General features: G+C 44.6%; 1 protein-coding gene across 3 annotated transcripts in view; it reads right to left on the bottom strand.

The window, feature by feature from the left end:
• Mpped2 (metallophosphoesterase domain containing 2) overlaps window positions 1-24,341 on the bottom strand; it is a 165,469-nt gene extending 141,128 nt beyond the window's left edge. Inside the window, exons 1-2 of one of the 3 annotated variants that reach the window (XM_051144292.1) lie at window positions 24,088-24,341; window positions 18,450-18,697 (exon numbers count right to left, since the gene is read on the bottom strand). In XM_051144292.1, the coding sequence (XP_051000249.1) occupies window positions 18,450-18,577 (128 nt within the window). In that variant the 5' untranslated portion in view covers window positions 18,578-18,697; window positions 24,088-24,341. Of the gene's footprint in view, window positions 1-18,449; window positions 18,698-22,245; window positions 22,300-24,087 lie in introns of those variants that run through there. The other 2 variants (XM_051144293.1, XM_051144295.1) reach the window with 2 other exon arrangements.
• Between the last annotated feature and the right edge of the window lie 278 nt (window positions 24,342-24,619).

Here is a 24,619-nt window from a genome sequence, read left to right as displayed (position 1 = left end):
GAGGGGAAACCATAAAGAGCAAATCTGAGGCAAGCAAGGTAAGTAATAAAGGAGTGACTGAGTGAGCATATTGATGTGGGTGACATCTCTCAGCAGAGGGGATTCACAGCGAAATGGCTCTGAGCCAATCTAACAGAGGAAATGGCTTCTGAAGACTTCAGTGATGGGCGTGAGATGCACTTCATAAAGGAGGGTTCAGGGGCACTGCAGGATTCAAGATGAGCCAACATCTAGCCTTTCCTCAAAGAGCTTCTACTCCAGAAAGGAAACTGCTGACATCTAGAACTGTCAATGCAGATATTCGACAAGTTGTCAATTCAAAACCAAAAGTAACTGGTTCTAGAATGATCATGGGAGTAAGTCATGTGACATCAAGTAAGGTTGACCTTTTGCTCTTTCTCTCATGTAAGTGTTTTTGACTTTGTTTGGTTTTTTTCTTTTTCTGCTCTGGAACTAGGCTCCAAAAAAGCACACACAACCAAGAGAAGGCACAGACACTGTTTCCCAGCAAGAGACAGGAAAGCAGCCTTTCTGGCTATTTCTTTACCATTCCTCAGGGTCACATAGTTCTCTGTGCCTGTGTTTCCCCCTGCTTACTTATCCCTAAGGTAACTGCTCCCTAAGGTTGTCTGCCTTCAGCTTCAGCATGCAGGAGTACATACACACTCAAACCACAGAGGCTTGTGAACGCAGGCTCAGGGTTGCACACCTGTACATCCCTGGGCACACTGGGAAACCTGCTGCCTCCTAACAAGCTAACGATGGTAACATCCAAGCAAATAAAAACTTCCCCGAGACGTATTGCAGCCCAGGAAACGTAGGTAAGATATACACATCAATTCATTTAACATTTCCACTGGCTCAGATGGAACACAACAATCCCCCCCCCCCCCACTTACAAGTAAGAAAACAGGAAAGTTCACTTCAATAAATAACACACAACAGGATGGCTACATAAATAATAACTGAGTTAAACAAACAAACAAACAAACAAACAAAACCCTGTGACCAGGAATCACTCCATTTTCTGGGGAAGCACTTAGACATTTAAAGTTTTCTTTTATCCTGGGGATTTTTCTTCTCCTAATCATCTGGTACTACAGGGGACTAGTTTAGCTGCCCACACTTAAGAACTCTACTAAGTACTTATCCTGACAGACAGTGGATGACTCAGATTTGCTTCAGCCCATGTTCCCGAACACTACATCCTATTGAGTCTCTAACTCCTCAAGCAATAAAGGCTGAGAATATAATTCTAGATCTCAAAACCTATTTCAGAACTACTACACCTTTTATGTCAAACGTTACCATGTTTCCTTAAATTCTGAACACTTCCACTCTTAGAAAGGCCGAGAAACAGAGAGAGTGCACAGGACGGAAACAAATTCACTGGATTCTACCTACAAGGACCCCCTTCCTATGCCCTCGCCCAATCCACATGTAACCTAACAAGATACACAAATCTAAGTGGATTGGTGGCTCCTATAAACAACTCAGACCTTATCATCCCTCTCTGAACTGACTCCAATTCATCAAAAATGTAGGCGCCGGTTATATATGGCATCCTCCATTAGCTGAAACACACCAATAAATTTCCAAAATGTAGACTCAGCACACACACACACACACACACACACACACACACAAAGGTGAGAAATCCCCATGTCTATTGTGAACTCCGTGCTGCCCCACCTCCTCTGTGCAATCTCAAATCATGCATAATGCAACACCACAGCCACTAACAGCAGGCGCGCACCAGATAATTTACACTTGTTTTTATGGACACGAGGAACTGATCTTTGAAGCTGTCCCTAATGAGATTCCGCTTGGCCCTAACAGCATCCTGAGAGAGTGTTCCGGTGTTTTCTACTTGGCATCCGGTGCATATTTATAACGCACAATGCAGGCTCATTTAAATTGTACGTGTGGATTTTGGTGTTTTCTCTATTTTAGAGAGATTGTCATATACTAAAAAGGACTGACTCCCCACTTACTAAACCCTGCTTTACCCAAATAATGTCACTGCCAGCTGTTATGGGTACTTTTCAAAGAGGCAGGTCCATCAAAGTGTGTCTACCTGCAGGCTAGAAAGCTGCACCAGCTCTAACCCTGCTTGTAAGTCCAGAGACTCAATTAGGTCCTCAGCCAAAGGGCATGGCCAGAAAGGCTAATTACACAACCCATTGGGGCAGCCACAGCCCAGGAAGAGCTGGGGAGAAAACTTGGACTCAGTCACCTAAATTAAAAACTTCCTACTCCCAAAGGGCTTACAATGCAACGCAGCATTACTCTCTTATTCTCTCTCCTTCCTGAGCGTTTCCACCCCATGTAAAATTCTTTCTTAAGATGGGAACTTTAGAGAAGGGTTTTCTTTTCTTTTTTTTTTTCTGGGGAGTTTACTTCTTTTAATCATCTGCTCATACTTAAAATTCTGCCACAGTCTTGGTCTGGCTTTTATTTGGTTTCCCTTTAAGTCCATTTTAAAAAGGCTTTCCAGTTTCTATAATACCAAAGTTGTAATCAGAGACTCTGTGAAGACAGTGGATCTATAAGAGCTTTTGGTTTGCTTGTTTTGTTTTCCTCACTATGTAGACCAGGCTGGCCTTGAAATCACAGAGACTATCTCTGCCTTCTCAGTGTTGACATTAAAGGTGTGCACTGCCATGACCACCTATGAGATCTTTCAGAATATAGAAAGGAACAAATGAGGAGGGAAAGGCGGGGGGTGGAGTGGGGAGGGTAGGGGGTTGGGGGGTAGAGGGGTTGAGGGTAGAGGGGTTGAGGGTAGGGGACCTGTATAAAAACAAAGTATAATTGTGTATATGTGTGAAAATATCGTACTGAAACCCATTACTTTTTTTTTTTTTTTTTTTTTACTAACTTAAAAAAGTTTTGAGACAAAAGAATGAATGTACTATTGCAAAAACTACAGAAGATCTGCTAAAAACACAGAAGTACAGAATACAGTTTGCCTTATACAAAACTCATGATTCCTGTTATGGCAGTTAATACATTTGCTTGCTCAGTCTTCCCTGCAAGTATACGCCACAGAGTAGGGAGTTGCTAGCCAGATTCCTAGAACATGGGCAGAAATAGATAGATCTAAGTTAATTTCACACTTCTAACCCTCAGTCCACAGTCACTGACTTCCAACAGGATCAAGACATGAGCAGTAACTGAGTTAAAACACTATGCTTTCCCTCACCTTTAAAGTTACAAATCAACATAGGAACTTTGAATCTCTAGGGCCTAATTCAGTGTTTCTCAACCTGTGGGTTGCAACCCCTTTGGGGTCACAGATATTTACATTATGATTCCTAACAGTAGCAAAATTACAGTTATGAATTAGCAAGGAAACCATTTTATGGCTGTGGGGGGGGGTCACCAAAACATGAGGAACTGTTAAAGGGTCACCGTATTAGGAAAGTTGCAAACCAGGTCAGAGTTGACCCGAGGCAGAATAGACTGCTGCATTACTGTAGGAACCACCCAAGTACTGAGGATCTTTCAGCTCCATCCTGAAAACCATATGAGAGAATTTCCTAAATTATCTTTTATGCAAACTAACTACAATGTTAAGTATAAGTACATGGTCTCAAAGTGAAGGGATATTACCAGATGCCGCTGACTTCTTGGAGAAGCACATACCACCTTTGAAACCCTGGAAACGCAGCTCCATTCAACAGGTATTGGAAGGTTGCCCAGACTCCAGCTAAGACCATGGCATGGTATACAAGTATGAGAAAGAAAACAAGAACAGTCAACAGAGGTGCTATCTTCAGATTACAGCCTGGTGGAAGGCAATGTTTCACAATGGGAGAATACACTTTGATCAGGAGCAAGTGTGTCCTATTCCTCTGGAGGGGATCTCAGTCCCCCTGTCAAGCAGCTCATAACTTCCTTTAACTCCAGTTCCAAGGGATCTGATGTCCTCTTGTGTATCATTCAGACACTTGCACACATGTGGCAGAACACACACACACACACACACACACACACACACACACACACACACACACACAAATCAATCTTTAGAAAGAAAACATACTTTGGAGGTAAGTCTTAGTTATCAACACTCTGAGTTTAAGCTAGAGGGTTTCCCTAAAAAGTGATGACAGCGGCAGGCCACGTAGTTCGGTTCACAGACATCATGTTTAACACATGAAGCCCTGGGTCTGATCCTTGGTAAAACACAAACAAGGTCCAATAGCTCAACATTTACTCCAAGTATTTGGGAAGTTGAGGCAGGAGGATCATAAGTTCAAAGTCATCCTTGGCTACATAGCCAATGCAAGACCAGGCTGGGCTAACATGAGAACCTCCAACCACACACACACCCCTTCCCACATACACACACAGAGAAAAGTGACAAGAATGGTAGTAGAGCCCCAGGCTCACTCAGAGACTTGGTACTGAGGGTAGAGGACCAGCCTGCTGATCTTGGGCACCCACCATACCTCTTCCATTAGGAAAAAAAAACCCAGAAATAAAGAGTGTCTAGGAATTGAAATGCAGCTTTCCTTCAATGTCAGCACAGAATCCAGACAGCTTTGAAGACCTTGGGAAATGTCAGTGGACATCTCACCAAAGCTGGCATTAACCATTGCCAAATGTCTGGCTGGCACCAACATGCAGACTAAATTGGCCATGAAAACCTCTCTGTAGTCTTGCTCTTCTCAAAGGAAATAATTTTGTGATCAAGAATGTGGCTCGCCCAGAGGCCAGGCTTACAGGGAGGCCTTGGATTCTGAGCTTAACTCAATTGCATGGTTTAGGGCAAGAGTCTCGAGTTTCAGATGTGCAGTCAAGTAATCCGATCCAGTCAGATGGTTAATGGCTTCTCAAAAATCTGAAGTGTTAAATCCTTTTCCCAGCCTCCCCCAGAGCAATCAGAAGGTGTTTGTTCCCCAATTCCCACTATCCCCCAATCTCCTATTCTAATAAACAGCTGTTAAGTTCACTAATGTCTTGAATACTTACTCAATCCTAAAGTTTTTTTTTTATATGTGACACTTCAAAAAAATCCCTTACGAGCGAGAAAAAGGATGATGAAAGCAAAATGCTTAGAAACAAACACTGCTTGACATCAGGGACAGAACGGGAACCTCATTGCTTACGAGTTTGGGAAAAGCCTCTTTGCCCTTTTGGTTCCACAAACCCAGTGACAGGCACAGTGAGAGTCACATCATCCCATCCCTTGGCCCCTGGCCAGGTGGTGTACTGTACGAGTAGGGGGCATGGTGTTCACTGAGTGTCTGTGTCCTGTCAGAAAGTTCACCATGACTCACTTCCTCTGTCCCGGTTCAAGATCTCCTAGGAGGCAGTACTGCCCTAAAAGTGCCCCAGCACACCAAATGTAAGAGCAGGGAAAAAAGCCACAGTAACGGCAGACCATATACTACTGCTACTGAGGCTGCTGGAGTGCTGGTGCCACAGACATAATCATGATAGCACTATTAATAACAGTAACTGAATCATGCTGCATAAGCACCACGCATCATCTAATAGAACCTCAGCATTACTTTTTAAAGAAAGCTTTACTAAGTTCTAAAAGCAGAAAAGGTATAGATACTATACTCTTTAAATGAATATTTATAATGTATGTGTGTTACGAGAACACGACTCTGGAGGGGCTTAGTGGCCATGGGCACATATGTGCAGGCTTGAGATAAGACGCTTCAATGACGTGAACTTTCATTCAGCCAAGTTATCTGGACAGGAAGCTCCCTCTTAGGATCCATTTGTCTCTACCTCCCAATGCTAGGTTTCTTTTAAATACAAGGTCTTACTGCATAGCCCTGGCTGGACCTGAACTCAGAGATCAGCCTGCCTTTGCCTCCTGAGATCTGGGGTTAAAGGTACATGTCACCACACTCAGCATTACTTGAAAAAATTCTAATTAGATATGTGTGTGTGTGTGTGTGTGTGTGTGTGTGTGTGTGTATGAATACACACATATGCATGCATGTACACACATAGATATTATGAGATCAAACTTAGGTCCGCACGCATGGTCAAAAACGACCTTACTCATTTTGTCATTGTCCCTGTTGCTGGTAATGGGGGCGGGGGGGGGGCCACAACACTAAGATCCTCTCCAGCAGCCTTTAGCTGACTCTATAGTGAAGGCACTTACTACCAAGCCTAGTGACCTGAGTTCAATGCCCCAGGATCCACATGGTAGAAAGGAGAGAAATGACTCCCACAGTTTTTCTCTGATACACACACACACACACACACACACACACACACACACACACACCCTCCTTCTCTCTCCATCCCTTCCTCCCTCTCTTTTTTCCCTTCTTAAAAATTCTTTAAAAAATATCTTGTCTATAAAGACAAGTCCTCAGTAGCAGAGACTAAACATGAAGAGCACATGGAAAGCGGACAAGGAAGGGGTCAGCTGAAGTCTGTCTATATTTTGTGCTAACGACTTCCCCAATGTTTTCATTTTTCACAAATACTTTTACTTGCGCCCACATTTCTGCTTTGCAATGATCACACCATTCCCAAACTCCCCAGTTTAAAGCACAAGCACTCAAGCTCACATTCCCACATCTCTACTACTTAGCCCTTTATGCTGAGACGAGCCTGGGGTCCAGCACCTCAGAAAACAGCACTGCGTGTGTATAACATGGTGAGCCCTGCCTGTGCAGTGTGAGCTCCAGACTAAAGTGCTCTAATGGCCAGAGGACGCATAGGCAGAAGGCTCTCTCACCCTGAGCTGTTCAGACCAGCTGAAGGGAAGTGACCCCAGCAAGCGCAAAGCCAAGCTCTCGCATAAAGAGCTTAGAACCAAAGCAAAGCCCTTATGTAAAGTTAAATTGTTCTTTTTAGTCTCTGTCCCCGCCCCAACACCTCCCCCCACCCCCCACCCCAGCAAAAGGCTCTTTCAGCACAAATCCTGGTTGAATTAGCAGGGTCTAGCTGAGCCTGTAGGGGAAAAAAACAAAACAAAACAAAAAAAACAGAACACTTGGTGGCTCTGAGTTACCAAAGAGCACCGTTCTTTCTTTTTTTGTCTGCAGAAAATGAAGCCCTGCTTACATGTTGGAGGAAATATTTCAAAACATTCTCTTTTTTCTCAAAGTGAAGAATTTATGGAAACAGATAATTAACAACAAATGACAAACAATCCAAGCAATAAAGGTCCCAGTTCGGTTGCCAAGATGATGGTATCAAATTCCAAGATAAACAGTGAAGCGTGCCATGGTCATTAGCCTCCTGGTGGGGTGGAAAAGGGGAAAGGAGCCATCCAGGACCAATCATCAAGGGCGGGAGTGGGGCACAGACCATCTCCCAGGGGTTATTTCTTCCTTTCTGGATTATCAGGGGCGTGCTGTTGGAGTTCAGAGAGAACAGGGGTCTCTATGTGATACAGAGCAGAACAGCCAAGCCTTCCTATCTCAAGGTAGGACAGGATACCTCAGGATGGGAAGAAGACAGACTCTATGGTATGCGGTATAGATGAATTAAGATTTAAGGTTCTTAAGGGATTAGCTCTTCCCTGTCCAGTTTCACCAAGCATCCACCCTTCCCCATTCTTCCCTTTTCTAGGTTTGGTAGCTCAAAACACATTTCAGTGCTACCAGCCATGCCCAAAATGTGAGGTTAAGCAAGCTAGAAAACAAGCGAGGCTGCAGAAGTCAGAGTGGGGGCTCAGGCATACACTACATCTCCCGGGTCCTAACGGATGGTGAACTCAGGACACCATCGCTTCAAGCCTTCTTATGTTTCTCAAAAGCCGGTTCACAGTTCACCACGTGTCACACGGACTTACAAAGGAAAATGAAATCCAAATGTTAAGTTTTGAATTATCTAAAATGGCCTGAAAAAAAATATCATTCCATCACGGAAATAAAAATGGGTCAACAACACACCAAAAGTTGCTGTCCCAGCCGTTTGTAGACTCACTGATATGTTGAGTCATGCTGTGATCTCAAGAAAACCCAGGCATTTTTCTCTCATCTCCTTGCTGACCAAAGAGTTCATGGATACTGATCCTCTCCCAGTGTGAAAGCCACGGCCAGGTCATCAGAGCTCTGATCTTTGGATATATCTACTATATGTTCTCCAGAAAGTTCAAGGTCAAAGCAGACTGCATGTCTGATGAAGGTCCATTTCCTGACTCAAAGATGACCATCCTTCTACTGCACCCTCATATGGACTTTACCCTCAGGAACAAGCCACCTCCCAAGGGCTCCACCTCATAATATTATGATTTGGACATTAGAATTTCACTATATAAATCTTGAAGAAACACAAATATTTAAATATCACACATAACATTGATCCAAGCAGGATATATATATATCCTCTAATATATATATTAGAGAGAGAGAGAGCACTGGATATGTTTCAAAAGTAGAATGTGTTAAAGAAAGCATGATAAGAGCAATGGGGATTTTTGTAATTATAAAATAAAATACAGGGTGGGTAGATGGCTCCGTAGATAGAGTGCTTGCTGCTTCTCAAGCATGTGGATCTGAGTTCTGTGCCCCAGTGCCCATGTAAAAGCTGGGCACAGCAGCATATGCCTGTAACTCTAGCACTGTGGCATGGATGGAGGCAGGTGCTTGAAGATCAGTGGCCAGACAGTGAACTCCAGCCACAGGGAGAGATTTGTCTTTAAAAAAATTAAGGTAGAGATGACCTGTACCCTCCCCATAAATACATAAATGCAGATGTTCACTCAAACTCCCAAACACACATGTCACGCACACACACACACACACATGCACCACTTGATGATTTCATATTATCTCTAAATATTAGAGCAAATCCGACTGAGAGAAAATTGAGATTTTTTTTTCCCAAAAAAACTCAAAACTTATACCGAGCTGGTAAAATGTCTATGTCACAGCCAAAGGCTAATAAATCTTTCAAGGAATTAGCAAAGCATGCTAAGGCTGCGTAGTTCGAGGAGTTAGTTTTTCTTGATTTCAGCTGTTTGTCTTTGTTCAAAGCACATTTTAAAACAACATGTAAAAGGTTTGAATCTCTGGACTGTGACACAGATCCCTGAAACCAACTAAGAGTAATGCACTCACTAAGCCAACCAGCGTCAATGCCAAAATAGCCCACAGCAAGATGGGAAAAGGCATCTGCGTCATCCAAGAATTATCAAATCTTTGAGCTGGAAGGTTTCATGGGCTGTCTGTACAATAAATAAATGGGTTTGAGCAGGGTCCATGTTATGAACCAGAGTCCTGCTGTCTTTTACAGAAGCCAAGCCTGGAACACCAATAACACTTGCTCTTGCTGAGGTTTCTAAGAGCAACACTACAACTTTGTCTGTTAGCTTTACTGAATGCTCGTGAAGCTTGTCTTCTCTGCTTTTAATACATTTTTCCCTATGTTCTGTTTGTTTATTTAAAGGCAGTGGAGTGGGTGGGGTGCACCTGTGCCACAGCAGGCTTGCGGGAATCATAGGACGACGTGAGGGATCAGTGCTCTCTTCCTGCCATGTGTGTGCTGCAGAGCAAGCTCGAGGCATCGGGTTTGGTGGCAAGCAGCTTTATTCTCTGAGCCACCTTGTCTGCCTTGCTGTTGCTTTCCTTTTTTTTAAAGCACATAACACTAAAAAGGGACAAAATATTAAACATAAACTAGAATAGCTTATATTCCTGATTTACAGTAAGAAAGGAAAAAATCGGAAACACTGCAAAAAAATGCATTTTCTTACATGCCTATGTATTTCACCCCTTCGTTGTCAATGACAGAAGCTGAAGAGAAAAAGTCTCCAAAGCAAATAGTAAAAAAATATGTGAACCCAAATACCACAAGGGCCAAGAAATCCAACCATTTTTTCAAGTTACTACTGCCACACCGACTAGACTGGAAGTCTGTGTGCCGAGAGAGAAAGCCACACTGACACAGTGGTCTTCAGGGTGTCTACACTGATATGGTATCGCCTAGCCATACTGGTGTGCTGTGAGAAGAGACCTGAGGAAATCCTGAGAAGAGAAGAAGTACACTCACACACAGACCTTTCAGAACGCGGAAGACTTTGCCTCATAATGGCCCTCGGTGTAGTAAGAGATGGAAGGCTGAGTAGTATCAACCATGCTTTTACATCTTAAAATCTCACCTTCATAAGTTCTAAAAAAATCTCAGAATTAAAGCTGAATTTATGACCTGTACACCTACTTCATCCTGTCATTCCATCAGAGAATCTCAGGCAAAGAAGCTGTGAAAAAGCCTGAACGTAAATCAGGAGAGAGAAACCACTGTGAAAGGCTGGCCTGTGGACTTCCAGGCATCATGGCCTATCTGCCCACTAACTGTGGGCATGCTTTCTCTATCACCTTTCTCAGTGCCCCAAATATGGAAAACAAAAACACAGACGTGTCTGAGTGCTGTGCTGCTCAGCCCTTTGGAACTCTGGAAGCTGAAGTGGGAAGATGGGCTATCTAAGGTCAGTCTGAGGTATAGAGCAAAACAAAGACCGACTAACAGATTCAGGGCTAGGGAGATGGCCTGGCAGGAAAAGGCAAGCCTCCCACACATGACAGCATGGAACTGATCCCTAGAACCACATAAAGATGCCAGGAATGGAGGTTCATGCTTGTTACCCCTGCACTGGGGAGGCAGAGACTAGAGCATTTCTAGGGCTCACTAGCCAATCGGTTGAGCTTTACTGGTGAGCAATAGGTCAATAAGAGGCCTCGTGTCAAAGGAGCTGGACACTGTCCCTGAGGATGACAACCACAATTCTTTTCTGGCCCCCACACACAAACACACAACATGCAAACACACACATATGCACACACAGAACACATTTAAAAACACATGTGTGCATACACACACACCAGCACATATATGAATACTTGCATGTGCACAGCCACACACACACACCAGCACATTTAAGAACACTTGCATACGAATAACCACACATGTGTGCATAAATAAACACACCCCAGTATACTTAAGAACACTTGAATGTGCACAAACACCAAATGTATATATACACAAAGAGACATGTACACACAAATAAAAAATCCAGATCTGACCCAGACAAATAAATAAATTAAAAAACCCAGATGGTTTTATTTGCTAAATTATTTTTTCTCCCTGGTATCCCAGTTGCCAAAGAAGGACAAAACATGTCTACCCGGTTATACACTAGTACAACGAGGTTCCTAAGAATAAACCCTTGTGGACAAAATACCTAATCTTAGACTGTTATCACTTGAATGCAAATAGAGATATCTGCAAAATAAGGGGAAAGTTAGCTGAAAAATGAAGTCCAACTGTCACAGATCACAAGATGGTGCCCTGGGGGTGTGCATAGAAAATGAACTTATGTTTAAAAAAAAAAAAAAAAACAGAGAGGGAAAGAAAAGGAAGCCACTGTTCTTTGTGCAAACTAAAAAGGACCATTCAGTATATACAAGGCAAATTTCAGATTGAAAATACTTTTATAACTTATGGTCAGGCTAGTGCAGGCCAGTGATAAGCCTGTAATAAGAAAGAAAATGTGGCTTTCTGAGAGAAGTGTATGTTTAGACTTTGCACAACCAGTTAATGCAGCTCAGCCTTGCAAGTAAAGAATAAATACCTACCTTGTTAGAGGTTCTGCTGAACCCCAGACATTAACTCACTCACTGGTACTACTTTCCCCAATGTGACAGACAGCTCAAGATCACTTCTTTCCCACACAGCGTCTCCACAATGTCCCGCTAATATTCTTTCCCCATGGATTTAAGGTAAGGAACAGAAATTCCAGAAAAAGATGAGGATATTCAAGGCTATGGAGCTGGTAGCTAGGGAGCAGCCCAGAGTTCAGAGAAGCCTAGCTCCCTGGAGACCCCAACAAGACCAGAATCCAAGGTCCCTGAAACACTCCTGTGTGAGTGACAGCAAGCTGTGGATACGATTAGTCACTGCTGCCTTCTCAGAATGGGTTTAAGACACATTTTAAAACTTTCCTCACTGAGTGAGTGAAATGCTCATTGGTGGGGGTGGGGGTCAGAGGAGTGTTTGCCTCACCATACAAGCCCAACAACAGCAGCTCAACCTCCGGAACTCACAAAAAAGGGGGATGTGTAAACCCAGCAAACAGGAAAATGTCCTGGGAGCTCATGGGCCAGCGAGCCTGGAGTCTAGAGTGGGACAAGCGAGACACCGTCCAATAAGGGGGAAAGAGAACAACGACCCTCAAAGGTTACCCTCTGACCTCACACTCACATGCACGTTGGCACACGTGAACGTGCGTGTGCGCGAGGGCACGCACACACAGACACGCACACAGCAAACAAAATAACATTTTAAAAGTCTCTTTGTCCAGAGGCCTAGGAAGGAGACAGTATGACTGACATCGTCTTTGCTCTCCCACACGGGAACAAGATGAACAGCCTCTGGCTTGCTCCTTGACTGCGTTATAAAGAAGAGAGAGTCACCCTAGGAAGCTAAGTGAGACCCAAAGAAATGAGAAGATATAAACAGAAGTAAGCCTTCAACACAAACCTTGTTGAAAACACAGCACAAAAGACAAATCATCATTCTGCTGAAAAAAATAACATAAAAGTACTAGTAGTTTTACAAAATTAATTCCAACTATATTTAAGTCCATAACGTAGAAAGGTCAGTACCCAAAATAATGACATCAAGTGGTTAAGAAAGCTATCATCGGTAAAACTGATGTTTGTCCTTCCCACGAGTTTATATACATAAGCAAACATCGTTTTATATAATAACTGCATTGCTGTTTTGTTCTCACAACCAAATACTCATCAAGAAGCGACTTAATGGAGTCAGGATCTGTTCTGGCTGGCGGCATGATGAGATCCAATCAGCTGTGACGGGGAAGGCATGACAGTGGGCGCCTGACCACACTCTGCCCTTTGGGGATCAGGAAGCAAAGAAGGTACTTTGCTGAGCTGCAGATCGCAAGGCCTGTCCTGCAGTGATAAACTTGCTTCAGCTAGGCCCCACATGCCATGGCATCCACAACCCCCAAAAGGCATCATGAGCTGTAGCCAAGTTTTTCTGACAGGTGCATGTGAGGATATTTCACATCCACACCTCACTCTCCTTTTTTTTCCTGAACTATGGCTACTTAACAGAACCCTGAAAACAATGTGCTTCCTACCACATTCTCAAAGAATGAAACCTCGGATCAAATGAAACATCTGTTAAAACTATATGAGTCTGTCCTGAGATGATTGTTCAGGCACCTCAAAAGATCACATCTTGGTTTTTCAGTGCCCAAACAGGACAGATGAATGCTATACAAGGCAACAGTGCAACGAGAACAAAGCTGGACCTGACATGTTTTATATGGCCAAAAAGTTCAGAAGCTTCTGAATTCTGTGGTCATCATGAATACACAAAAACACAACTGGCATCACATCTGTATACCAAGCACCTCCTTTTGGTCCTGTCTGACCCGAAGGATGCTGGTGGTAACCGCAGGCATGGGCAATGAAAGGGGTGCATTTAGGGTTAACAAGCCTTATGACATTAAGCCCATTTCATAGATGACAATACTGAGAACCACACATTTTTCCCCAACAAGCCAGTAAGAGGCATAATTACACATTCTCAGCTGTCATATCCCCTTTCTTCTGCTGAGGTAGCCTGCAACAATCCTGCTAAACATGTGTCTGTTTTAACCACAAATACCAGTAGGGCAGCCAGAGACATTGACAGGGGCACAGAAGTCAGGCCCAACCAGGAGAAGGAAAAGCTTGGTGCTCATCACTGAACAGCCACATGGTATAGGATTTCTACCCATTTGGGGCTGCTCCTCTCCTGGTGTAGCTGCAGGTATAAAGACCTTCCTGGCTCCTTATGATCTTGACAGGCACTCAATCACCTGCTAACCTTGACAATGCAGAAGACTGTACCCCAAATCCCACCAGGAAAAGCCTCTATGGTGCCCCCCAGTGACTCCTTTCAGGAGACAAGACAAAACTGATCAGTGACTGGATAGAGCAGCAAATACGAATGGAATAAGAAACTCGGAGTCAGTGAAACAGACACTCATAAAATCACTGGCACTAGATATACAGTGGGTACCACTCAGAATTCTTCTGCACCCCTTTACTTTCACAACCTTTTACCAACCTCACCTTACAGATGAAAAAAAGACAATGACATTCCACTGGTGACAGCCACTCTCACCTGATGCCACTTTCCTAAAGTCTGGTAAAGAGCTGGGAAGAAAGAAAATGCTGGGGCCCTAGTAACTGAAAGTGTGGACAAGGCAAAGTGCATAAACAAAACGAAACAAAATGAAAAAGAATATAAATTAAAAAAAAAAGAAAAAGAATATAAATTAATCTCAGTAGTGTGATTGACCATCCTGCCTTGTTTCTCATAGTCGAATTTCCAGTACTAGAACCAACAGGGCTGGAGACGCCTTATCAACACAGTTTTAGAGTGTATGGTTAGGCTTTCCTTCATTAAAAACACAAGTCTTCAGAACCAAAATGGTTCTTTTAATGCTTTCTCTAATCATCATTAAAAACACTAAATACCTTTGTCAACGTTCTGTTCGGGAAAGATGAAGGGCTTGTGGGCACATGAAGACCTATTAATTGCTAGGTTTTGGTCATCTCATCTACCAGTATAATCAAGACTGAGTAAGAAAAGACTCATATTCTAGGCTACATTTTGGTCTACTAACTCCAGCTGTGCTTTGATATTTCTTTTCTAAAGCCAGATAGGATTACTTAAAAAAAAAGAAAGAAAGAAAGAAAGAAAATCCTACGTCAGAAGCAAATTCAAAGCGATGGTTCTTAGAAAGTCTGGTAGCAATCTTGTTAGAGTTTAACAGATAAGGACTAACCCCAAACCTCTTCAAGCCCAGCTCTAAAGTAGGTACGCTTCATAATGATGGAGACTGCCTCTTATTTTGTCCCTCACAGTGGCACTGTTTTCATTGCAGCCTTAAAAGTCACGGTTGAAAACAATGCCTGTCGTTTGGTGCAATTATTTTACCAAATCAATACTCTGCTGCCTGGGGAAGGGAGGTTGATCAGAAGGGGGACCTGCACAAGGGCGAGATACAGAGCTGAGCTGAGACCAACCACATCAGGCCATACCCACTGCTCCCACTAGGGCACACAAAAGAAGACAAAGCGCCCTAGGATTTATCAAGGGCCTTCATAGACCTTAGATGGGAGTGAGAAAACAAAGTGAATGCTTGAAGAATCCGCAGCAAAATACATATGTAATGCCTCAAGCGGAAAGACAAACTCGCTATAGGAATGGACCAAAACTCTGCCATGACATGTTGGGATATTCCCAAAACTCTGGAGAAATTTTAGGTTCAACACACGGAGATATTTTTCTGGTCACTGAAAGTGTCTATTTTGACAAAGGGTAGTGTTTTTTAATGCAACCAAAATAGAACATGACTGCAGTCAAGGAAGATGCCCAAGCGCCTACAACCCACCAGGGTCTATCACAAGCTACAACCCACCAGGGTCTATCACAAGCTACAACCCACCAGGGTCTATCACAAGCTACAACCCACCAGGGGCTATCACAAGCTACAACCCACCAGGGGCTATCACAAGCTACAACCCACCAGGGGCTATCACAAGCTACAACCCACCAGGGGCTATCACAAGCTACAACCCACCAGGGGCTATCACAAGTTACAACCCACCAGGGGCTATCATCACAAGCTTGGCCATCACCCTGCCAAGCAATGGCAGACCCTTCCATGAGCAGGTAGGGCTGAGGGGATGGGGAACCACACTCCTGGCAAAGCATACCTTCACACTCCCAGAATGACCCTGGTTTCGCCTGTCAACACACAATCAAATGTATTGATCAGAAGATCAAACAGACAAGTAAGCAGGTAGGTAGACAGAAGACAGACAGATGGTGATATATGATTGGTAGAAAACAGTAATAGTTAATATAGATAGAAAAATAATAAAATAGAAAATATTATGATGTTTGATATGATAAATAGATAAATATGATATATGAAGTAAGTGATGGATATTGCTAGCTTAAAGATAATAAAATAAATGCAAATTTACATAAATATATAGATCTATAAATGGATACAAATTAATAATAAATGAAAATAAATTATTTCAATAAAACTAAATAGATAAAATATGATAGATGATAGTTGGGTAGATAGAAAAGTAATAGTGGATGACAGATGTTAGACACAGATAGCAAAAGATAATAACAGATGAAGGAAAGATAGATAGATAGATAAATAGACAGACAGACAATAGAAGTCCTAGAAATTAAAAGACAACTACCTAGGGTGCACAGAATCACCCTGAATTGGGAAGGAAGTAACAAGACAGAACACAAGAGGCTTCCGGTAGTTGCAGGAAACTAAACTAGCTCAGAACCTCAATGACAATCAGAGCAGAAAAGAGCCCCAGCTATGAGAAAGAGCCAACTCAAAGGCACTGACACAGGGGCTCAAGGTGCTGTCAGGTGAGAGGAAGCCACGCTGAGCGAGAATGAAAGGGAAAACCCACTTGCAGCCTCCTGGGAGGAGCCCATGTATTCCCAGGCTGGAGTCTGGTGACAGGCCCCACTGCTGTCTAGGTTGCCATTAAAAAGTCCCTTTTGTTGTTGTTGTTGTTGTTTTTAGCTCCCCCCCCCTCCGAAAGAGAGAGAGAGACAAAGAGACAGAGAGACCCCTTTCAAAGTTTCCATAGCTGTATCTAAGATCTGTTCTAAGCTTACATGATTTCAAAACTCTAAGCAAGCAGTCACAGTTCACCAGTGGACTCCTGTGGTCAAGGGCAAGAAAGAGGTGTCTACAGAGCCTGGCAATAGCCGAACTTTCCACTCATTTCCCAAGGAATCTGGGCAGAGCAGCATTCATGCCGCCTCACTGGAAACAAGATCCCCAGACTTCCCTGAGATTCTGTAACACAAACATCAGCCTGCCAAAGCAAGCTACAGGGATCCCCAAACTGCGCCATGCACAGATTTTATAACACAAATGGAAACAGTAAAAGGAGTACTTGAAACAAATACGTATTTATTGTTCAGAAAACCTACCATCTCAAAAAAGAGAGGACACATCACCTACAAACCTCTGTCTTATATTCTGTGAGCAGTCCCTCATAATCACCAGCAGAGTCTCCCATAACAGCCAGCAGGAAGTTCTTAGAAACCAACCCTTTGCAAAGATGGTTTTGTTCTTTTTCTTTTTCATTGGGATTTTTGTTGTTGCTGCTGGTGGTGGTAGTGGTATTTTTCCCCCATCCAAGCCTGTTGTTTTGGTTTTTCCCACTTTGCATAAACCTCATCACAGGTACTTTATGTGGCCGTCCAGAGCTTACTTACAAAACACTACCCCACTATTTACACTAATATCCAGACAATCAAGGAAAATACTGCTCTATTTGGTTAATGTTTCTGAATTGGAGAGAGAGAGAGAGAGAGAGAGAGAGAGAGAGAGAGAGAGAGAGAGAGAGAGAGAGAGAGAGAGAGAGAGAAGTAGGGCATTTTTAAAATGCCCACATAAATCAATTACTGGAATAAAGAGCTTGTGACTTGGGCATGCCCTGAGTTCAATTCTGCCAAAAGTAAAAATAGCCAACAAAATCCTAACCTCCTTTCTCTCTAGACTACACAATGGTGGTCAAAGATATCCAGTCCCGCCACAAAAGACTCATGTTAGACATCGGAAGGGAGCCCCTACAGAACGGGCACCAGGCCTTGAATAAACAAGAGAGATGATGACCCCTGCCCCTTCCACCAAAAGCCTGGTACTCCTGCAGCAGAGGACCAGACAAACGTTGTTGTGTGACCAGGTGCTCTGCCGCCCTTGCCTCTGGCTCTCTCCCACCCTTTCTCCCTAAATAGCTTAAAGCTAGACATGTTTTCCGTAATATCAGGGAGTGAAAAAAAAGTAAGATTCCTGAGACCAACTGTTCCATTCTCCCCTATGGCTTTGTTCCCCACATTGTTCAAGTCTTGCACAACGAGGCCCATGTTTCACTAGCAACAGGCGAGACAATGGGTTTAGCAGTAGCTGGACGATTAGTTCCAATTAGGCCTATTTCCCAGCTGAATGTCAAGGCTTAGTAGGGTGAAGTGTAAGAAAAGATTGGAGAAAATTTAAAGAGAAATATTTCATCAAGGACGTAAGCAATACTTGGTAGAGCAAACTAAGGGTGAGATGACATTGCTAACATCCACCATGTGACATTAGGAAGATTCTTTAACCTCGCGGTTCTCATCATAATCCTTCAGAGACTCTGAAGACCTAGCTTCTTTTTATTGTAGAATGTGCTGTTAAAAAAAAAAAGTGAATAGTTATGCAGATGCAAAGGGTTCCTCCTGGGCTACATTTAAAACCACAGATACCCATCTGTTTTGGAAATCATTGACTTCCACTCTCCCTAGCAAAATGTTGAGGGACTAGTTTTTCTTTCAATTTGCTTCTCTTTTCTTGATTGCTATTTTTTTTTTTTTTCTGTTTTACATTCATGAGAAATACTTACATATGTACGTGTGGCGGCTGGAATCTGCTCTGGTTGATGTTGTAGTGTGTGAATGCCTGGGTGGGGTTTGAGCTATACTCATCCACCGTTATGGTAACTTTGCCTTGAGAAGGAATCCCATGTGCCATCCTTCCTCCCTATAGGCATTAGCAATTCACAACTCTCCGGAGCAAAAGCTGGAAGCAGGCATGGTGTGTTTCAGCCAACCTCTGAATCCAAGGATCTACTCATCAATACCACTGTACGTTCTAGAAGAAAAAAAAAAAAAACCATATATGTGTAGGTGTGTATATAAATTTTTAAAATAAGAACAATGAGTAAGATGGTTCTAAAAAACATTAAGTTTGCAATCTAGATATAAAACTGGTTCACACACACACACACACAAAAAAAAACATTATTATGTCCTCGTGGCTGTAACTTGTCTACTCTTTTCTGCATTTCCCTTACAATGCACGTTGCACCCTAGGTGGTATAACTAGATGCTGGTGAATTGTCTCAATGAAGTTCAAACTAAGAATTCCTCTCTAATTATAATGATGGCACTTAGCGTGGATTGCAGAGGGACCAAATCCACAGTTGCCATGGTGTCTGGCTATAAATGGCTTGTGCTTGAAGACTCTTCCAAGCCTTCCAGCTAATTGAAATATTTGCTTCTTACAAAATTGGTATCACATTATACAATCACTTGAAATCTTGATGCTTCTACAATCCACAGAACACAATGACAAATGCAAACTTAAGGTTCTGTGCTCATGAACAGAAAACTGAGCATACTGCACACGCTACACATAAATCCGCCTTGAGACACTTTTTCTAAATACACATGGCTGGTATATACAAACTTCTCTCTGGCCAAGAACTTTACGGTAAGGCCAATACTTTTAAGAGCTAGCTGTGGCACGCTTTCTTTCAATACTCCAGTCACTCAATGGAAAGCCAGATGCTCACAGAATCATAAGTCACCTTGTAACCCTGACTTCCCTTGTCCCTCCCTAAAGGAGCATTTAGGGAGGGCAGCCATTACATCTGTGGCCTCATTCTTGGTGCTATGCAGTTCTTAGGAGGTGGAAATTTTCAGCAGTTCTGATTCTTTTTGTAAGTGTCAATCTCTTAGTTGCCACACAGGGTATGGAAATAAAGGTGTCTATTCTTATAGCAGATGTTCAAAGATGGAGGGAAACAAGCCCTTGCATTGAAGTTGTTGCAATCGATGATCAGCTGAAGGAAGGAGGAGGCGCCACACACTCCTTGGATAACCCTTGGCTAATTTGCTCTCCTCTCTAAACACTGCATCCAAATTCATTTGCCATGTGCACCATTAAGCTCCAGAAATCTTAGCAGCTATCTCAAATAAAAATATTTAGAATAATAAGATTAGATTGGAATTGGCAATGAAACACCTTAAAATATCGAACCAAAGGCAGATGGCTTGCCATAGGCCATTTATTTTATTATTTTGCAACTCAGGGCTCCTGTAGGCCTCCATATGCTAGCTGGGCTAAGAAATTCCAGGATGTTCTACTCAAAAGATTGTTGTCTTCACATCAGTAAAGCAAGCTAGGTTACACCCACTTGGCCTCTGTTCCCAGAATATTCCCACAGCCAAGAGAGGAGTTCTGGTGTTTTGACATTTTCAGCAAAATGTTACCTTGGTTTCTCCTTCTTCCTGCCTTCATGGGAGGTATGGCTCCCTTAAGTACTAGTTGATAGGCTATCTGACCAGTAGGATTAGCTAAATCAAACCCTGCCCTGCTCCTCTGATATAAAGATATCTATCAAGAACTGCTTACCAATCATAATGTAGCAGTTTTCATACTAAGTTTGCAGCTGTTTCCTTAATTTCCTACACAATTATATTTTACTGTTATTTTTGCATAACAGTAAAACACAACACCTGCTTCAAATTGCAGTCCTGTTCCAAGTGCTGTAATTCTCTTTTGAGACACAAAGTGCCGAGACACAACTGAAGCGCGGAGCTGCATAATTGCGTGCTGCTGAAAAGTAAATACAAATGAAAACATCTTCCTGTTACAGAAATGACTGTCATTAAAAAGAATGTTAGCCATCAAAGCACAGAGGGGGAAAATACACATTTTCAGAATACGAGAACTTAGTGTTTGCATAAATTAGAGAACGGTATAAAAATTGCATGGCGATTCTTATTTTTCTTCCATCAATGTCTATTGTGTGAGATACAGAGCATCTCAGAGGCAACAGAAACCAAATTCATGTCTAGGCCACTATGACCTCAGAGCCAGTATCTGTACCCCTTGGCAGAAAGAATCTAAATGTTTGGAGAGAAAACTTACTAATTAAACTAAGAGAGTATAGGCCAGAAATAAAATACACTTACTGAGTATTTACAGTGACTCAAAGTGGTTAGAAGGGTACCCTCTTAAGCCATCCTAATTGAAGCCAAGAGGCTGAACTTAGGAACCGGAGTCCCACTTCTAAGTGGTCCACTCTATGCTAAAGTCACCCTGCAGATTTTCATTTTCTGTCAGGAAACACCTATGCCTCTTTGCACCTCTGCCCCCAGCAAGGCAAACAATATCTCTCTATCAGCAAGCCCAGACCCCTGCAATTCTGAAGGGCTAAATGGGTGGCTGGCACCTCATTTGAATTCATCTTTGCCTTGTTCCCTTTCAAATGTTTTATCGAAACAGTGCACCTGCCGGGTCTATCTTCTTTAATCTGATGTCCTTTGAAGGAAATGTCAGACTGTGGCAGGGAGCTTCAAAACTTTCATAGCACCTTTACAGACAAGCCAAGAGAGGGCTTATTTAAAAAAAAAAAAAAAAAAGCTACTTTCAATCCCATCCACACCTCAAAACGAACATGAACATATCCTGAGACTGGTGTATGTGGAATTGGGTGGGGCTCTCCGTGAAAAAAAAAAATGAACAAAACCTCTTCACTTCACATGAGGTTTGGGGGAGAGCTTGAACGATGCAAGGATCCCACCTTAACCTTCAAAGAAGCAGCATCTCCTTCCTTCAAATACTCAGGCTGTAAACCCTCCCAAGCACATCCTTTTCTCAACAGTTAAAGGGAGCAGCTTTCTTCTTTTAATTTTATACTTCAATGCATTTTATCCACAAACAAAGGCACACAGTACAAGATGCCCAAATGCCTAAAGAAAAATCTAAACAGGACTGTTACTGCCAAGCATTCACGCTGGTGTTAGTTTCTGTTTGAAAAAAAAAAAAAAAAAGCCCACGTGAGCACACTGAGCTTTTCCTAGACAGCAGTCACTTCCTAAGCGGTAGGACTGGAAATTTTCTTTTCCAAGAACCCACTTGGAAAACCTCTTAAAGTCTGCTGGCAAGGAAGGGATTAAAAACTAAAGGCTTAAGTAACTGTCTCCATCTCCTAGACACCAGAAGTCCGATTTGCCTAAACTTTCAAAGCAACAATTTCTGACCTGCCCCTGCCGTCCAAGCCAAGCCTAAGAGAAATGAGCCCTGGACTTCGCTTTCCTTGCTTAAAGAATGGTGGTCATTTTAATCAGGAAGATAGCCGCCCCACTAACTGGGTGGAGGGACTTTGGAGTTCGTCCCAGGTCCAACCCCGCCAAATTTCTTTCTCTCCTCCCTCTGCCTCACAGATCAAGAACCTTCTTAACTCAGGTCCCTGCTCTTTAATGCCCATTTCCAGTTACTCATCCCCGCATGCGGCAGCGATGTCCACACGCCTTCTCTGCAGTTGCTCCGTTAGTTTATTTTTCTGGAGATGCTGACAAAGTTCCACGTGCCTCTGTCCACTAAGTTCCCTCCCTTCCAATCACACTTACACCTGAACTTGTCTCCAGCACTGCTGACACCCAGCTGGCACATTCTTTCGGAGAGGGAGGGCACGACTTTTCTCTTGCGCCTCTGACAAAGCGTGGGGTCTATATATGGTGGGGTGAGTGGGGGCGCAGAATTCTCTACTTTGGATTGGTTTGTTTGTTTTAAATCTAGGCTGGGCAGATGAGGTGGGAGGCTGCAGCTACTACACACACACACACACACACACACACACACACACACACACACTCACTTACTCACTCACTCACTCACTCACATGCCCTGCCCTGCCCTGTTCTCGCTGCCTGGTCCTGGTAAGGATACTAGACTCTCTGCCCTAGGGTTGGCTAAGCATCTACCCTACACCTTTTCTCTCCTAGCTGGGGACCTACTAGGACAGCGTAGAATGGTTTCTGACGCCGCTGCCTTCCTAGGTGGGGCATAGTAGCCCCTGTTCTGGGACGCAAGCCTCTGAAGCGCGCTGGCATATCCGAGCACAGACTGGAGCCGGATTCCGCACCAAGAGCACCCGTCTCCGCGCTCGGTCCGGGAGCTGCTAGGCGCCTTCCCCGGAATGGCTGGGTTGTGAAGGGACCCAGCCAGCCACCAGGCTGGAGCGGGGTGTGGAGGCCACCGCCTTGCCGCCTTTTTTTTGGAAGTCTTTCCTTTCCAGTTAAAGTTGTGTTTGTTTCCCCCACCCTGACCTGTTAATGTGGTTACCATCACAAATCAATTACACATTTTTCATGACCCTCATTCGCTCTTAATTCCGGGTGTATCGGGGGTGCGCTATAAATCAGTCCTACTGCTCATCTTTCTGTGCTCTTTTCTTGCTGGGGATTCCAACGCCCTCTCGAACCTCTAGTAAAAAAATTATATATATATATATATATATATATATATATATATATATATATATATATATATATATATATATATATATATATATATCTCCACCTCCTAGGCCGCAAAAGCCCAGAATTCAAAAGATTAAAAAAAACAAAAAAAAACAAAAAAAAAACAACAACCTTGGCACATGTAAATATAAGTAGGGTGGAAAAAACCACACAACTACTGCTTAGGTAGAAAAGAAATTGAGCGGCCACGGTTACTTTTCCGCGCTGCCCTACCCCGCCTCCCAGCTCCCTCGCTTGGCAGGCAGCGATCGCCTAGACCGAAGACTAAGGTCGGAGCGCGGTCCGCGCGGGAGCGCTGCGCGCGCGGGAGCCCCGAGCACAAAGCTGCTGCGAACCGTCCAGCCACTGCACCTGGCCCGGGGCCGCCGCCGGCGCACAGGGCTCGGGCCAAAACAATGCACGCGGGCCTAGGCCGGGGCAGCTGCAGCGCACGACCCCAGGACTTTCTAGTAAACAGACCTCGGACTCCTGGGCCCCACCCCCATCCCAGCCGCGGGGTTTCAGCCGCCGGCTGTAGCGGACACCCCCCCTCCTTCTAGAGAATTCGGGGCGGAGGAGGGGGCAGGGAGGTGGGGACCCCGAAAGGTCGGTGGCTGTAGGCTAGGTCATGGGGAAGGAGAACAGAGGATGAGATGGGGAGTGGGAGGGAGGACGGCTATGGAAAGAAATTCGCTCTCGCTGTGTGTGTGTGTGGGGGGGGGATCTGCTCTCCCCAGGTCCTCCAGTGTCCACTCGGTCAACCTCAGGGTCGGCGGGGCCGCCGCGCTCCGCAGCCCCCGCGCCCTCGCACGCGCCTCTGACAAGGCACCTCTCACCCGGGCTCCGCTTTGTGTGTGCATTTTTTTCCCCTTCCTCTCGCGCCCGGCACCGGCCGCCGGCCGCCTCCTCCCCCCTCCCCCGCCCTCCGCCTCCCTTCCCCGGGCGGATTACCTTTCCCGGGCTGCGCTCCGGGTCCCGGGGATGCCTTCAGCGCCGGGTGTGCGGGCGAGCCATCGCAGAGCCACAAGAGCCGGCTCAGAGCAGCGCTGGGGGGTGCAGGGGCGAGGGGCGCGGGCGGGCCAGAACCTTCGACCCCGGAGGTCCCCGCCGCTGATCCAGGGCCTGGGGGGCGGCACGGGGGCGCGGCGCGAGCGGGACGCGGGGTCGCTGCAGGGGGAGGTGGAGAGGACCCGAGCAGCTCCGATCTGGGGAGAGATCGAGCGAGGGGGCGAGAAGAGGCAGCGAGGGCGCGGCGAGCGAAGGGAGTGCGAGCGGTGCAGTGACAGGGACTGCCACTGGGGTCAAAGGAGCACAGCTCCAGGAAGCTGGGCCGCCCTGGCGCCGCTCTCTGTGAGCTCCCTGCCGAGACCCCGCGCCCTGCACGCCCCTGGCGTAGTTCCGGCCCACTCGAAACCCCCACCCGCGCCCCGAGGCCGCGGGGTTTCCAGGAGAGGAGGGAGAGCGGAGGGCGAGGCCCGCAGGC

This window comes from Acomys russatus, chromosome 4, assembly GCF_903995435.1.
Source record: "Acomys russatus chromosome 4, mAcoRus1.1, whole genome shotgun sequence".
Taxonomy (NCBI): domain Eukaryota; kingdom Metazoa; phylum Chordata; class Mammalia; order Rodentia; family Muridae; genus Acomys; species Acomys russatus.
Note: the sequence above shows the minus strand (reverse complement) of the source record. Positions and strands in the feature narration are given on the sequence as shown.